At 40.7% G+C, this 17,659-nt stretch overlaps 1 protein-coding gene across 1 annotated transcript in view; it reads right to left on the bottom strand.

Annotated features, from left to right (window-relative positions):
- Positions 1–539: 539 nt before the first annotated feature.
- The window catches only part of LOC135481477 (probable ATP-dependent RNA helicase DDX31), a 30,203-nt gene continuing 13,083 nt past the window's right edge, over positions 540–17,659 (bottom strand). Inside the window, exons 4-17 of the mRNA XM_064761290.1 lie at positions 16,413–16,527; positions 15,581–15,690; positions 13,252–13,293; positions 12,719–12,783; positions 12,251–12,370; positions 10,675–10,784; positions 8,836–9,080; positions 6,949–7,170; positions 4,960–5,019; positions 3,903–4,093; positions 2,769–2,850; positions 2,176–2,278; positions 1,216–1,408; positions 540–693 (exon numbers count right to left, since the gene is read on the bottom strand). Coding sequence (XP_064617360.1) covers positions 561–693; positions 1,216–1,408; positions 2,176–2,278; positions 2,769–2,850; positions 3,903–4,093; positions 4,960–5,019; positions 6,949–7,170; positions 8,836–9,080; positions 10,675–10,784; positions 12,251–12,370; positions 12,719–12,783; positions 13,252–13,293; positions 15,581–15,690; positions 16,413–16,527 — 1,791 coding nt within the window. The 3' untranslated portion in view covers positions 540–560. The remainder of the gene's footprint in view (positions 694–1,215; positions 1,409–2,175; positions 2,279–2,768; positions 2,851–3,902; positions 4,094–4,959; positions 5,020–6,948; positions 7,171–8,835; positions 9,081–10,674; positions 10,785–12,250; positions 12,371–12,718; positions 12,784–13,251; positions 13,294–15,580; positions 15,691–16,412; positions 16,528–17,659) is intronic.

The raw sequence follows: 17,659 nt of genomic DNA, 5'->3' as shown, positions 1-17,659 counted from the left end.
TCCCCATGTTCTTTCTCTCTTCTTATCGACAACCACGGTCGCTTGTGGTTTTTGAAGCCTGCCATAAATCTTAACCAGACTACAGGTTCGTGACTAAAGGTTTCTAACAATGGATTCGTGACAACAGGTTCGTGGCTACGAATTCCTGACGATGGGTTCCTAACAGCAAGTTCCAGACTATGGGTTCCTGACTACAGGTTTGCGACTAGTCTACAGGTTTGTGACTAGGGGTTTCAGACTACAGGTTCGTGACTACTATACAGACTAGTGACTAAGGGGTCCTGGACAATGGGTTCCTGATTACAGGTTCGCGACTAGTCTACTGGCTTGTGGCTACGGGTTGGCGGCCACAGGTTTCTGACTATGGGTTCCTGACTACAGAGTTCCGGACTACAGCTGGAAAACAAGAGATGAATTCCAAGACACGAACTTATTGGTCAAATGGTGTGAAATGTGTATTTTTAAATGAATAGACATTCATATCGACATTTCATTGGAAAACATATTTATTCAATTTGAAATACATTTGTATACCCGTCATTTAACACCATGTGTTTGAATCACTTTCGCGCTTTCTTCCGCTTGCGGACGCCAGGACCTGAGAAAGCCTTTCTCCTGCCTTTACTTCCACTAGAGAACTCGGACATCAGGCTTGTTCTCTGCTTTTTGGCAGCCTCTCCTTCTCTGAATGTTCTGGAACAAAATTTTCATGTTTATGACTCTTTTAAATTAATTCGTTAGTGTTTTTATTTCATTTTAATTCAAGTTCATATTTCTTTGTTATTTTATGATATATAATACTAGCTCAATGCTAGATGTATGCAGTAAGCTGTGGGAACATACCATTTACTTGAATGGCTGGGGTGTTATAAAAGCTTTCTTTCATATAGTTACGTGTAAATCTTATTTAATATATCTACCTCAGTATACACATTTATTTTTTTAAATCTTTCTTGAACAGAATCAACTGACTTTAAACATTTTTTGTCTAAGGTATGCTTCATGAACCACACAATAAAAATCTTGAAAGTGCATCATGTACGAAAGTATTGGCAGATACATTAATTAACTAAGTGTTATTCTGACAATAAATACAAGATTCAATGAAAAAAACATGGAAAGATTCCGATATCATCAGCGCCTAACATTAGATTCCAATTACATGAATGCACTTTACTCTGATGAAGAAAAGTTTTTGAAACTGTGAAAACTCACATTTTGTTTATATCCCTCTTTCTCTTGTGCTTCGGGGATGCCATTATTTTAGAGAATCCAATGCCGATGTCTTTGGGTGTGTCTCGGAGTGCGAAGCTTTTAGCCAGGTGGCCTAGGTGTAGATTTTTCACATGGAAGATGGACTTGAGATGTGCTGGGTACGTGGCGTACGCCTTGACGAAGGACTGGTAGGCTGCAAACAGCGGTTGATTGATAGATTGGTGTTCAACAAAAACGTAATTTTCATGGGTTAAAAATAGAATAGAAACCGGAGTAAACCAAATTGGCCACCCATGTTCTCAAATGTGACATACAGATTTTCATTGTCATAGCAAGCACAATATGAACGCCATCAGTGATGACGGTGGAAGGCAGGTGGAAGAGCAGGTGATCGCCATTAAACTTCATGTAAGATTACGTGAATAGCAAAATTCCCTACGAACGCCTAGTGCCACCAAGACCCAAAGAAATGAAGAGTTAGAAAAACTTCTGCAGTGAAAAATAGTTGAATGAATGAAGTCTGTTGACACCACATTGGTAATATTTCAACTATATCTTAGCAATTGCAAAAGGGGAAAAAAATGAAATTAATTTAGTTGTTAAAGCAGACAAAACGCGTACCTGGCTATGGTCCATATTAATCATAAGGCCAATTCCCAAAACAAGGTTCATCACACACCACAAAAAAAGTGTATAAAGTACAAACATTAGGTGGATTCATGCAGAAGAGAAAGCAGTCAACAGTTTGGAACAATGCTGGAATGGTGATGGCAAGGAATGTTCCAGGTGACTGAATGAACTCAGTGTCCAAATTGAGTACGTGAGCCAAGCTAATTTATAAGTTTTTCTTCATCCAAAGTTTTTATCACAATTTGGGTTTGATTGCAACTATTCATATATCCAAAGTGATAATCTATTTAATGTGACAAACATGAGGCCCCTCACATTCTGTACACGTACCTTTCTGTGAGAGCTGAAAAAGCTCTTTGTTGTGATGCACATCTTCTTCCATCTTCAGCTGGAAGAAGGTGGCAGCTTCCTGGTAAGTTCTGGGTGTCTCCCTCTGTACAGTAAGAAAAGAAAATGAGAAAAGATCTCACAAAGAGAAGACATCTCAGAAAGAGAGAACATGTCAGCTTGAAAGAACATGCCATGCAAGTGACAAAATCTTGGTTTGAGAGAACATCTCAATAGGAGAAAACATCTCAATACGAGAGAACATGCCATGCATGTGACAACATCTCAGTTTGAGAAATCATGCCTGTCAGAATGAGAAAATATGTCAAGCTTACAAAACATGTCAGCACAAGACACCATGTATGAGAAAATATTTCACCGTGAGAAAACATGTCAGAAAGAGAAAACATGTGACTGTTTGAGAATATATACCACAGAGAGAAGTTATTTTTTTTTTTTTTTGGCTTAGTGTTTTAAGCTGTGCTCAAGAATAATTCATTTAAATGTGATAGTAGCTAGCCTCAGGTTGACTACTGACGAAAGACAATGAAACAAAAAAAAAAGCAGCTCTGATATTTATTCAGAAATCCACTTACTCTTTGCTCAAAGTTTTGTGGTACATCTCTAACATGTAGAATTAGGCTCTTCAGTATGTCTTCCATAGGTAGCTCTCTTAAACTGAAGCAAAGTTTTCACATCAAACACTTCTATAGCCAAATATTTCACATCAGTTCAAAAGGTCCATAAATTACCTCCCTTGTCACACCAGCTGTTATGATTTAACTGGAGATTAGTTTATGAGGCATGAAATGCCGAGAGGTAGGAATACTCCCATTGAAATACGCCTATGCAGTTTGTATTTATTTGGTGTTTTACGCCATACTCAAGGACACTTGACTTATACGATGGCGGCCAGCATTATGGTGGGAGGAAACTGGGCAAAGCCCGGCGCAAACCCACGACCATCTGCAGGTTGCTGGAAGACCTTGCCATGTATGGCTGGAGAGGAAGCCAGCATAAGCCGGACTTAAACTCACAGCAACTGCATTGGTGAGAGGCTTCTGGGTCATTACGCTGTGCTAGCATGCTAACCAACTGAGCCACGGAGGCCCCTATGCAGTTTGTAGGTTATGATTTATTTATTTACTTATCTGATTGATGTTTTATTCCGTTCTCAGGAATTTATATCACATATATACATGTACATCAGTGGTCAGCATTATGGTGGGAGAAAACCGAGTCCACAACCATCCGCAGGTTGCTGAAGGACCTTCCCAAGTACGGCCGGAGAGGAAGCAGCAGAAGCTGGATTCGAACTCACAGCGACCGCATTGGTGAGAGGCTTCTGGGTCATTGCGCTGCAAGGGCAACATAGCATATTTGATTCGACTAGCTGAATTCAGAATTTCTGATCAATGGATGTACCAACTTTAGGTCTAGATCACATTTTGGAGCATTAAATCTGCATTAAAGTCCGAGTTGGACTTTACTTTTGCCCAGGACTATGAAAGGTACATGCACTCATTTTGTTTGATTCTCAGTTTCACTGATCTTAAGGTTCGTCTGGAAGGTAGGATTGGAAACAAACTGTAACTTTCAGCTCTAAAAGTAATATTTTAAAAGTTATATTTGCATTTAAACATGCACTTTTTGGGAGAAATAAAGTACTTATTTGGAAAATCAAGATGGCATGCTCCGGCATTTAGGTGATCCTGTGTCACATTTGTTACCTGATATTTTCAGCATGAAGCGTCTTGATGTAGTTCACTTCGTCTGGCATGAGGAAGAGCAGGGAGTGACCCTGTGATCCTGCTCGGGCTGTCCTCCCTACACGGTGGATGTACTCCGCACAACCCCCAGGGGAAGAGAACTGAACGATCCAGCCAACCCTGGGCAGGTCCAGCCCTCGAGCAGCTACGTCCTGTCAATCAGATAATCAACCCACAATGCTTGAGCGAGTGATCGATATTAAATACCTTACACAAGAATTCTTTATTTAAAATCATGGCATCCACGTTTACAGGTGGTGGGGAACAGAGTGCTCTGGAAATAAACAGCAAACCTTGGGCAAGTTACTGAAAACAGGTTTACGCACTCCATCTATTGCTAATTGTCATTAAGTGGTCAGTGAGAGCCAGGAATTCTATATAACCCCCTGCCCCAGGCTGGGATTGAACCTGCAATTTGCAATTCACAAAAAAAATTCACTTTGAAGGTTTCTGACAATGCACTGGTTTACAGAAAGATGTGCATGGCAGCGGTAATAGAAAAAGATCGGATAACCCATTAATATTATTGCAATGTTTTGTGCACTGAAAAGAGTGGTAAAATGGTCTTATTCACTCACACCTTAATTTATATGACGCCAGCCAGCATTAAAGTGCAAGGAAACCTTGCAGAGCTCCAGGGAAACGCCATGACCCTTTGAGGGTTGCTGACAGACCTTCCTCATATACGACTGGAGAGAAAGCCAGTATGAGCTGGACTTGAACTCACAGCCACTGCGTTGGTGAGAAGTTCCTGGGTCCTTGTGCCACTAGTGTCATGTGAAGAACTGACACGCAGTACCCTACATGTACATTCATTATACTACTCACTGTGCATAACACTACTCACCATGCACAGCCGTACTCACCATGCATAGCACTACTCACCATGCATAGCACTACTCACCATGCATAGCCCTACTCACCATGCACAGCCCTACTCACCATGCACAGCCCTACTCACCATGCACAGCCCTACTCACCGTGCACAGCCCTACTCACCGTGCACAGCCCTACTCACCGTGCATAGCAGGACCCCAGAACTAGCCTGACTAAATTCCTGATACACCCTCGTTCTTTCCTGAAACACACACAAAACATGTTTACTATTAAACATACGGATAGAGTAAAGACTAGGACGTTGTGTTTACATGTCACTTCATACGTCACTACTTACGTCAATTCATTCATGCTTCCATGAATGAGGCTGGCCAGACATGGGTGCAAAAGACAGAGGAGATTCTTTTCAGATGAATTCCACATGACAAAAGCTTGTGACACACCCACATGCGCATTCAACTCTAACCCTGTCCATCTGTCTTCATCATGTCTAAAAAAATTGATTCTATCACAAGTCGAGTAGTCCAGTGGTATAAACATATGACTGTGGATCAAACATGCTGTCTGATGGAAGTTCCAATGCAGAGGTTTTCAAATCAAACCAAGACATGACTTCCCGAAATGTATGAATCATGAACAGTTGGGTGCAGAAAACTCATGGATGACAGTGTCACATGAGAGAGACTAGAATGACGCTGTTTTTCTTTGAACACTGTAAATTTGAACATTTCATTTTTAACCAATGAGAAATCAGTAAAAGCGCATGGCTGTGAGAAAACGAACGACATCCAAAGGCACATGGAAATCAACACATAACAAGCACCCTAGTCTTCACAATTCCCCTCAACTCTGCTACATATAAGTCAGAAGTAATGATTTCAATTTTTACAAAAAAAAAAAAAAAAATGATGTCAGCAGTCTTCTCCAGTTATTGTAAAAGACTTTCATTTATTTATTTGACTGCTGATTTATACACATGTTTAAAGCCATACTCAAGGATGTTCGTTATTTTCATGGTGGAGAAAACCAAAAAGTCTGGTATGCCTGGGGAAAAACCACTGACTTTTGTCAAGTTACTGACAAACTTTCTCATATGTGATTTACAGATATGCAAAGCATATTGGAAGACAAGTGATCCTCAGTGAACATACTAACAGACTCCACAGGGACCTCTGTGGCTGAGGTGGTTAGCAATGACACAGGAGCCTCTCACAAATGCAATTTTAATGTGAGTTCAAGTCCAGCTCATGCTGGCTTCCTCTCCAGCTGTATGTGGGAAAGTTTACTACCAGCCTGTGGATGGTCGTCGGTTTCTCACTATAATCCTGGCTGCCGTCGTATATGTGAAAGATTCTTGAGCAGGCGCAATAACATCAACCAAATAAATTTATTTATTTATTTGACTGGTGTTGTATTCCATACCCAAGGATATTTCACTTATATGACGGCGGCCAGCATTATGGTGGGAGGAAATCGGGCAGAGCCTGGGGGAAACCTACGGCCATCCGCAGATTGATGACAGACCTTTCCACTTACGGCCGGAGAGGAAGCCAGCATCAGCTGGACTTGAACTCACAGCAACCGAATTCCAACCAAATGTATAAGAATGTATAAGATGGTGAAGTTTTTGTTAGTGAAAATAATTCATTACTTATTAAAGTTCCATGTACAAAGCCTTCTTAAATAATACAAATTTTTACAACATTCCTCATTCTGGCTTCCTCTCCCTCCATACGTGGGAAGGTCTGCCCGCAGCCTGCAGATGGTTGTGGGTTTCCCCCGGTTTGTGCCTGGTTTCCTCCCACCATAATGCTGGCCGTCGTCGTATAAGTGAAATATTCCTCAGTACGGTGTAAAACACTTCATAATTAACTACAACAGTCACATACAATGCTGAACAGAATATTTTCATCGTTTTTTTAAATGCATCTTTTTTTGGCGTCTTTTTTTTTTTTAACATTGTGTGGTGTTAATGGGGGTACCTATATTTACAAAAACAGCTGCCACATAAAACTGTAAAGAAATCTCATGTGTTAAAAAATATCAACATCATACCACAAAGCAAGACCATTTTACCACAACCCAACACATCACTGTTTTACAACACAGTGAACAAGGATATTAAGTTTGCATGGTTTTAAATGTACAGTTGAAGGTTGAATTTCCTCACCTTCTGTTGCATATCGCCATGAAGTTTAAAGAACGCCACTACTTTCTCTGAGGAACTACTTTTCAAGCCGTGAACAGGTACATCACTGTCATCACTATCCATCCCACTGTCTACAGCTGGCATAGTTCTCCCGTTAATACAGTGGTCAAATATTCTGTGATGGAACTCTACAGAGTCCTGGGTGGCCAGGAATGCGATCATCTTATTCTTTGGAGATGAAAACTGAAAACAAAAAACTTCCTTACTAGTGTATTTATTTATTTGATTGTTGTTTTTACTCAAGATCAAGTGAATTTTCCAAATGGTCACAGAAGTCTTGACAATACTTGTCAACAGCTCATCGCCTCCAAATCCTCATCAACAGTCAGATCTCAGTTCCACTGACTGATTTATTTATTTAATTTATTTACTTGTTGATTTGTGCTTTACATATGCACCACCTCTATTATTTTACACACTGAGACAAGTTTTTTCCTCCAACTACATTTCAAGAGTAACATTTTCCAACTGGACATGACCAGAAGAGACATTAATCATCTTTCACAACTTCATGCGAAGTCATTCTCACATGACACAATGTAGAACCTTCTTTTACCTTAACTTCCAGGAAACGATTTTCTCAATTATACACTTCCACAGAAGTTTCTCACCTTTAGGAGGAATTCTTTTCTCAACTCTTTCTCATTATTTTCTTCTTGTGAGATTTTCTTTCCTTAACATACTTTCAATGAAACTTTATTCTCTTTCTAACCCTTCTAAAAGAAACCGGAATCTCATTTTCTTACATTCATTTTCTCACATTTATTTTCTCAATTTACACTTTTAAAGAAATTTGAGTGAGTTTTCCCCACCTTTACACACTTCCATATGATGAGGGCAACCAATCACAAACCGGCAATTTACCAAGTACACGTACATATACATGTATGTGACACTTTTTCTCACCTTACACTTCCACATGATGAAGGCAGCCACAGTCAAAGTGCTTCGTTTACATGGTACTAAACCTTTTTCTCACCTTACACTTCCACATGATGAAGGCAGCCACAGTCAAAGGGCTCCGTTTACATGGTACTAAACCTTTTTCTCACCTTACACTTCCACATGATGAAGGCAGCCACAGTCAAAGAGCTCCGATTACATGGTACTACACCTTTTTCTCACCTTACACTTCCACATAATAAAGGCAGCCACAGTCACAAGTCTCAGTTTACACGGTACTATACCTTTTTCTCACCTCACACCTGCCTTCCACATGATGAAGGCAGCCAGGGTTAAAAGTCTCAGTCCACACAGTACACCACTTTTTCTCACACTTCCACATGATGAAGGAAGCCGGAGTCACAAGTCTCAGTTTACATGACACTACACTTTTTCTCACCTTACACTTCCACATGATGAAGGCAGCCAGAGTCACAAGTCTCAGTTTGCATGGCACTACACTTTTTCTCACCTTACACTTCCACATGATGAAGGCAGCCAGAGTCACAAGTCTCAGTTTGCATGGCACTACACTTTTTCTCACCTTACACTTCCACATGATGAAGGCAGCCAGAGTCACAAGTCTCAGTTTACATGACACTACACTTTTTCTCACCTTACACTTCCACATGATGAAGGCAGCCAGAGTCACAAGTCTCAGTTTGCATGGTACTATACCTTTTTCTCACCTTACACTTCCACATGATGAAAGCAGCCAGAGTCACAAGTCTCAGTTTGCATGGTACTATACCTTTTTCTCACCTCACACTTCCACATGATGAAGGAAGCCGGAGTCGAAAGTCTCAGTTTACATGACACTACACTTTTTCTCACCTTACACTTCCACATGATGAAGGCAGCCAGAGTCACAAGTCTCAGTTTACATGGCACTACACTTTTTCTCACCTTACACTTCCACATGATGAAAGCAGCCAAAGTCACAAGTCTCAGTTTGCATGGTACTATGACATACAGCTGCTTCAGTTTGTCAGGTATACTAAATCTTTCTTTCACGTCAGCTGTCAAATTTTCTCTGTTCTTTGCTGTCCTCTCAGGTTTGCTATCTGATCGTTGAGCTGTCTCCGTCTCATTTTCTGTGACAGATATCATCTCTGGAGAATGTAGGGTGATACCAGCCAATCTCTCTACACCTGGCAAAAAAACAGAAAGTTAAATAATTTTTATAATAATTGACAGTTATTAAATCATGTTTACCAAAAAAAAAAAAGAAAAAAAAGTAACTATCGTAGAACAAGTACTTTTAGCAAACCAAGGAATTTATTTAGTGCTTGTCAAACACTGAGCCTTCACATGGCACATAAAGATTTTTTTTATCTATTTGATTGGTGTTTTACGCCATATACAAGAATATTTCACTTATACAAAAGCGACCAGCCATATGGTGGGAGGAAACCGAGCAGATCCCGGGGAAAACCCACCTTAGGCTGTTGGGAGACCTTCACACTTACGGCCAGAGAGGAAGCAAACATGAGCTGGGCACATCAAGATATCCATCATTGTCAGCACATAACAGTTAACAAATATGCATTAATTTGCATGTACTCATGTATTTATTTGTTTTCTGTCGAATATTACGACAGTGGACAAAGTAGTCATGGTGTATGCAGCCATGTGCCAGTGGATGTTTTATTCTTCACCATTGCAGTGTTTACCTGATGTACATTAGTACAGTGAATGAGACAGAAAACACTTAAGATTTCATAAAACACAGCTAACAAAGGGCCTGCCTGTTGGAGACGCAAGGTTACCAAAGTTCAGCTCAATACATTAGATACTGACACTGAAGTTGTAAATGTTGTAATTTACGGGTATCAATACTCAAACAGAGCACATTATGGACAACAATCAACCTGCTTTAAATGTACAGACTGAACTATATCAATACACGGAGTACACTTCGAGATATCAACCCTAATGTTTACCTTAACACTTTATTTTATTTATTTATTTATTTATTTCATTGGTATTTCATGCCACACTCAAGAATATTTCACTTCTGGGACAGCGACCAGCATTATGGTGGGTGGAAATTGGTTACAGGCTGGGGGGAAACTCGCAACCATCCTCCGACTGCTGGAAGATCTTCCCAGGTACAGCCGGAGCGGAAGCCAGCATGACCTGGAACATCTTATTTTTTTTAATTTATGCTAATTTACACTCTACATGTTAGTAAAACCTAAGCTTAATACATGCAGAACGTTTACAGATGAAACTGTTAACATTTTATTGTTTGAACATTGGTCTCCATTTCATGGATGTTATTGGACACTCGTGATGTGATATAAGCTATTCTTGTATTTTGTATAGAACAGCTTTCTTGTAACATTAGGAAAATATCTGGCACAGGCCAATTTTTTTCATGATTTATGATCACATGGGGAACATCATCGGGTGATTAATGATTTGTATAGAACAGCTTTCTTGTAACATTAGGAAAATATCTGGCACATACCAATTTTTTTCATGATTTATGACCATATGGGGAACATCATCGGGTGATCAATGATTTGTATAGAACAGCTTTCTTGTAACATTAGGAAAATATCTGGCACAGGCCAATTTTTTTCATGATTTATGACCATATGGGGAACATCATCGGGTGATTAATGATTTGTATAGAACAGCTTTCTTGTAACATTAGGAAAATATCTGGCACAGGCCAATTTTTTTCATGATTTATGATCATATGGGGAACATCATCGGGTGAGAAATGAGAAGACATACCCTGTGTGAGAGTGGCAGACAACATAACAGTTTGTCGGGGTTGTTGTGAGTGCTGGTTGATGGCTGTGATAACCCGTGCAACAGCCTTCTCATAACCCATGTCCAGCAACCTGGACAACAGAAAACAAAAGCTTTTGCAATGTCCTTCTCAAAACACATGTGCAGAAACCTGAACAACAGAAAACAAAACCAAGTTTAATAACTTGTGCAATGTCCTTCTCAAAACACACATCCAGAAACCTGAACAACAGCCAACAAAATGTGAGACACATGACAAACCGAGGCAGATGATGTCATGGTATGACAACACCTTACATATCAGCCTCATGCACTACAAGTCAGTGGACACGTGACAAGTTGAGACAGTAGGTGTGTTCTATATGTATTGCGACTGTTCATGACAACACCTTACATATCAGCCTCATGCACTACAAGTCAGTGGACACGTGACAACTTCACATAGTTGGTGTGTTCTATATGTATTGTGACTGTTCATGACAATACCTTACCTATCAGCCTCATGCAGTATAAGCCAGTGGACATGTGACAAGTTGAGACAGTTGGTGCGTTCTATATGTACTGTGACTGTTCATGACAAAACTTTACCTATCAGCCTCATCCAGTATAAGCCAGCGGACATGTGACAAATTGAGACAGTTGGTGTGCTCCATATGTATTGTGACTGTTCATGACAAAACTTTACCTACAAGCCTCATCCAGTATAAGCCAGCGGACACGTGACAAGTTGAGACAGTTGGTGTGTTCTATATGTATTGTGACTGTTCACGACAACACCTTACCTATCAGCCTCATCCAGTACAAGCCAGCGGACATGTGACAAGTTGAGACAGTTGGTGTGCTCCATATGTATTGTGACTGTTCATCACAACACCTTACTTATCAGCCTCATCCAGTATAAGCCAGCGGACACGTGACAAGTTGAGACAGTTGGTGTGCTCCATATGTATTGTGACTGTTCACGACAACACCTTACCTATCAGCCTCATCCAGTATAAGCCAGCGGACATGTGACAAGTTGAGACAGTTGGTGTGCTCCATATGTATTGTGACTGTTCATCACAACACCTTACTTATCAGCCTCATCCAGTATAAGCCAGCGGACACGTGACAAGTTGAGACAGTTGGTGTGCTCCATATGTATTGTGACTGTTCACGACAACACCTTACCTATCAGCCTCATCCAGTATAAGCCAGCGGACATGTGACAAGTTGAGACAGTTGGTGTGCTCCATATGTATTGTGACTGTTCATCACAACACCTTACTTATCAGCCTCATCCAGTATAAGCCAGCGGACACGTGACAAGTTGAGACAGTTGGTGTGTTCTATATGTATTGTGACTGTTCACGACAACACCTTACCTATCAGCCTCATCCAGTACAAGCCAGCGGACATGTGACAAGTTGAGACAGTTGGTGTGCTTCATATGTATTGTGACTGTTCATCACAACACCTTACTTATCAGCCTCATCCAGTATAAGCCAGCGGACACGTGACAAGTTGAGACAGTTGGTGTGCTCCATATGTATTGTGACTGTTCACGACAACACCTTACCTATCAGCCTCATCCAGTATAAGCCAGCGGACACGTGACAAGTTGAGACAGTTGGTGTGTTCTATATGATCCAGCAGGCGACCTGGTGTAGCTATTAAAATGTTTAGACCTTTTCTCAACCTGAAAATGAAATAAAATGAAAATAAAATCACTTTGGTGTTTGTGTCTACAACATTTCCCACCATAAGACTTCATTTAATTGATAGCATATGCCAATATCCGAACATTCTATAAAAAAATGATCCAACTTTACATGCTCATGGGGAACATCATCAGGTGAGTAAAGAGAAGACATACCCTGTGTGAGAGTGGCAGACAACATACCAGTTTGTCGGGGTTATGAGAAGATAAAAGCAATTAAACACTGACTGGCCACATTATTTCAGTTCCTCATTTGTTTGATGCTTCACAGCTTCACAAACAAAGTTAAAAAACAGCAGCTACGTGAAACAAAAGAACAAGACTTACCTAGCTTTTTCTGCTTTTCTTTTCTCTCCTCCTATAATACAGCCTGGTACAATCCTGATGAAAGGCTGAAAGACAAAACCACATCTTAAACAAAAAAAATGACCCATGAGCCTCTCCTCAATGCGGTCACTGTGAGTTCAAGTCCAGCTCATGCTTGCTTCCTCTCCGGCCGTATGTGGGAAGGTCTACCAGCAACATGCTGGATGGTCATGGGTTTTCCCCCACCACAATGCTGGGTGTCGAATAAGTGAAATATTCTTGAGTGCAGCGTAAAACACCAAACAAATAAATAAATAAATAAATAAATAAACAAACATTATTATTATCAATAATTCTCTTCCTAACACTCATTTCTAAAGCATCAAAGCCGAGGAATAGGAATTGAAAAGAGATAAATGATCAACGCAAATGCGTTTTATATCCACTGCAAATAGAGTTACATGTACTTGTAGAAAATACTGCTTTTTAAATTTTAAGATTTTGTTGAAATTTACATACAAAACTTGTACTGATGACAGACTCAGATGCTTTACCTGTACCAACTTGTGAAAAGTTTCCTCACTCTGTATTGCCAACTGAAAGAAAAAAAAACATTTTCTTTCAAAAACCCAGTGTTTTAAACTAAAAATCAGAATACTGTTGCAGTATGAACAGCTTGGTGTTGACCTCTATGAGAATGAATGAATGAATGAATGATTGGGGTTTAATGACATACTTTCACTTGTCGGTCATATGACGACAAGGAGTCATTAGGTGTGTGTACATGTTTTATGTATTCTTGAGGCAAGGCACGTCAATGCTGCCAAAGAGCATCATGCTGAAGACACCAGACCCGACACCTCACCCAGCCACATTATACTGATCCCGGGTACACCCAGTCCTGTTTCCTTGCTCTAACCACTCAGTGCTGAGCACCAAGTGAGGCAGCAAGTACCATTTTGAAAGTCTTTGGTATGACCTGACCCAGGTTTGATCTCGAGATCTCCCAAATTTGATCTTGACGCTCTAACCATTAGGCCGCTGAAGCAGTCTCACCTAAATGAGAAATACAACACACATACAGCTGTAAATGTCATATTCTGTGAATGGCAGGTGGACATCCTGTAGTAGGACTCTGCTCAGTTAACTTCCACCATAATGCTGGCCACTGTCGTATAAGTAAAATATTCTTAAGTATGGTGTAAAACGCCAACCGAATAAATAAATACACTGTAAATATTATAACAGGACATGTGCTTGCCCTATCATTGGACATAAGCTTGCCCTATCATTGGATGTGTGCATGCCCTATTGTTAGATGTGTGCATGTCCTATTGTTCGACGTGTGCATGCCCTATCGTTGGATGTTGGACATGAGCATGCCCTATCAATGGACATGTGCATGCCCTATCGTTTTACATGTGCATGCCTTATCGTTCGACGTGTGCATGCCCTATTGTTGGACATGTGCATGCCTTATTGTTGGACATGTGCATGCCCTATCCTTGGACCTGTGCATACCTTATCGTTGGACCTGTGCATGCCCTATCGTTGGACGTGTGCATGCCTTATTGTTGGACATGTGCATGCACTATCGTTGGACATGTGCATGCCCCATCGTTGGACCTGTGCATGCCCTATCGTTGGATGTTGGACATGAGCATGCCCTATCAATGGACATGTGCATGACCTATCGTTTTACATGTGCATGCCTTATCGTTGGACGTGTCCATGCCCTATCAATGGACATGTGCATGCCCTATTATTGGACTTGTGCATGCCCTATCCTTGGACGTGTGCATGCCCTATCCTTGGACGTGTGCATGCCCTATCGTTGGACGTGTGCATGCCCTATCATTGGACGTGTGCATGCCCTATCATTGGACATGTGCATGCCCTATAATTGGACCTGTGCATGCCCTATCCTTGGTCATGTGCATGCCCTATCCTTGGACATGTGCATGCCCTATCCTTGGACATGTGCATGCCCTATCAATGGACATGTGCATGCCCTATCCTTGGACATGTGCATGCCCTATCCTTGGACGTGTGCATGCCCTATCCTTGGACGTGTGCATGCCCTATCCTTGGACATGTGCATGTCCTATCCTTGGACATGTGCATGCCCTATCCTTGGACATGTGCATGCCCTGTCCTTTGACATGTGCATGCCCTATCAATGGACATGTGCATGCCCTATCCTTGGACATGTGCATGCCCTATCCTTGGACATGTGCATGCCCTATCAATGGACATGTGCAGGCCCTATCCTTGGACATGTGCATGCCCTATCCTTGGACATGTGCATGCCCTATAATTGGAAATGTGCATGCCCTATCATTGGACATGTGCTTGCCCTATCCTTGGACATGTGCATGCCCTATCCTTGGACATGTGCATGCCCTATAATTGGAAATGTGCATGCCCTATCATTGGACATGTGCTTGCCCTATCCTTGGACATGTGCATGCCCTATCCTTGGACATGTGCATGTCCTATTATTGGACATGTGCATGCCCTATCCTTGGACATGTGCATGCCCTATAATTGGAAATGTGTATGCCCTATCATTGGACATGTGCTTGCCCTATCGTTGGATGTGTAAAAGGGGAATGTGAAAAGCCTACAATCAGCAGAAGAACATCATCTTGTTGGAAACAAATTACAAAAAAATAAGTTCAATTTACTTTCAGAAAGGCAAGAACTTCACAAATTTATTTAAAACTATATTTCCATTTTCCACAACTTCTCACAACAATCCACTTTTAGCTTCTTTTTCTGATTACCTGTTTCTAGGGGAGAAAAGTATGTTTCAACCATGCATGTATTTGAACTAGTCGGTATACTTCTCAACCGATAACAGCTCTGAAAGGACGGACTTACCTCCCTTGTTGGGACAAGGACCACAGCGTAGGGTCCATGATTACGCTGGACTTCAGGTGTGAGAGCCTGTAAACTCTGTACCACTGGAATGGCATAGGCTAGAGTTTTACCTGTAAGTGAATAAGACAAACAGATTATTGATCACTATGTAGTAATTTTCTGTTCAAATTTTACCAAAATTATGACACAAAAAGTCATTAAAGTATCCTGCCATCGTTTATTTATTTATTTATTTATTTGATTGGCGTTTTATACCATACTCAAGAATATTTCACTTATACGATGGAGGCCAGCATATGGTGAGAGGTAACCGTGCAGAGCCAGGGGGAAACCCACAACCATCCGCAGGTTGCTGCCAGACCTTCCCACGTATGGCAGAAGAAACCAGCATGTGCTGAACTTACAGCAACTGCATTGGTGAGAGGCTCCTGGGTCATTGTGCGACACTGGCATGCTAACACTCTTGGTCATGCGGCCATTGAAGAACTGAAGGTAAGAAACAAACTTCGATTATGGTTATTTTGATTACTAGAGCTGAGAGTAAGTCAAGACCCCCCATGGTTAAGGTGCCTGTCTTTTGATCGTTACGTCATCAGACTTGTGTTTCAATTTAATCAGCCGGATGAATTTTTTTTTATGACTACTTTGCAGTTTAATGGACACTGCTTGCTTCCAGTACCAATGTTTAAAACAAGAAAGTCCACCTGTAACTTGCCAAATGTTTAAGGTTTACTCTTGGTACTTTCCTCTCCTGCAAAACTGTCTGGGATCTCTTAATGATAAGTGGAAGAAACAAAACAAACAAACAAAACAAAATTAAACAAATAAATACCTGATCCAGTTTGTGACTTGATCAAAGCATCCCGTCCCTTCAGTAATACAGGTATAGACCTACACTGTACACTTGTCATCTTCTTCAGTCCCATCCTATCTTCTAAGTTAGACACCTGTGTTTCATGCAAACAGATCAACATTCTCAAAGACAATGATTTTTTGCACTTCAGCAGGAATTTTACAAGAACATGTAACTGTGCTACTGATCTTGTAGAGTTTGATTTTCACACCTGTGTTTTGACATGTTCAACTTGAATTTTTTTTATATCTGTTCTTTATTTCACGTTATAACAAAATGATTTGTAGCCACACTGTTGCTAAAATCCAATGTCACAGACGTCTTTAATTTGACTTGACTCAGAAAGTACTCCTATCTCTTAGCTTAAAAGGAGATTGATGCCCTAAAATATACACAAATTACAAAGTAACGCATGTCTCAACTGAAAGGCAATAGAGAACATTGTCCAGAAATGAATTGAGTTATTTTTTCGCAGAAATTAACTACTAAAGAGAAATTCTGATGAATTAAGTACTGAATTCTTAATGCTTTCTATGTCACAGGAAAAATTCTAAAAAAAACAAAAAAAACAAGATGAGACATATTGACAAACTGACAGCACCAATGTCCCCAAACTGGATTTTGACAATAATACAGCATGTATGTCACTGTGACTCTCATCTAATTAATTTTCAAGAAATGAGCAAATTACAACAAAACCTGATCTACAATGGCTATGAGAATGGTCCTTCCTTTAATAAGATAATTTCTAAGATTTCATTTCACTGACTGGTTATTTGATTGATGCTTTACAACACACTCAATAATGTATGGCGACCAGCATTATAGTGTGAGGAAACAGGGCATTGCCCATGGTAAACCCACAATCATCCACACACTGCTGACAAACCTTCCCATACAGAGCCGGAAAGGAAGTCTGGACTTACAGAGACCCCACTGGTGAGAGGCTCCTGGGTCAATGCGCCGCCCTGTCGCGCTAACCACATCTGCCCCAGAGGCCCCCTCTCTGAAATTTCATATTCCATGTCAAATATGCAAATATGTATGGAAGAAGCTGGTTTTCAAACTACACCTCAGGGTCTACCAAACAAACCTGCACCCCAATTTCATCAAGATCGGACAATATAAAGTTACTGCATGTAGACCAGTGACCAATCAGAATCAAAGAAACTTATGTGTTGATCCTGCTGGGCTTTTGAGTCATTACCTGAGGGCCTATCAACTGA

The sequence above is a fragment of the Liolophura sinensis genome, unplaced genomic scaffold (genome assembly GCF_032854445.1).
Source record: "Liolophura sinensis isolate JHLJ2023 unplaced genomic scaffold, CUHK_Ljap_v2 scaffold_114, whole genome shotgun sequence".
In the NCBI taxonomy this organism is placed as follows: domain Eukaryota; kingdom Metazoa; phylum Mollusca; class Polyplacophora; order Chitonida; family Chitonidae; genus Liolophura; species Liolophura sinensis.
The sequence above is the reverse complement of the archived record's forward strand: the minus strand, read 5'-3'. Positions and strand labels throughout refer to the sequence as shown.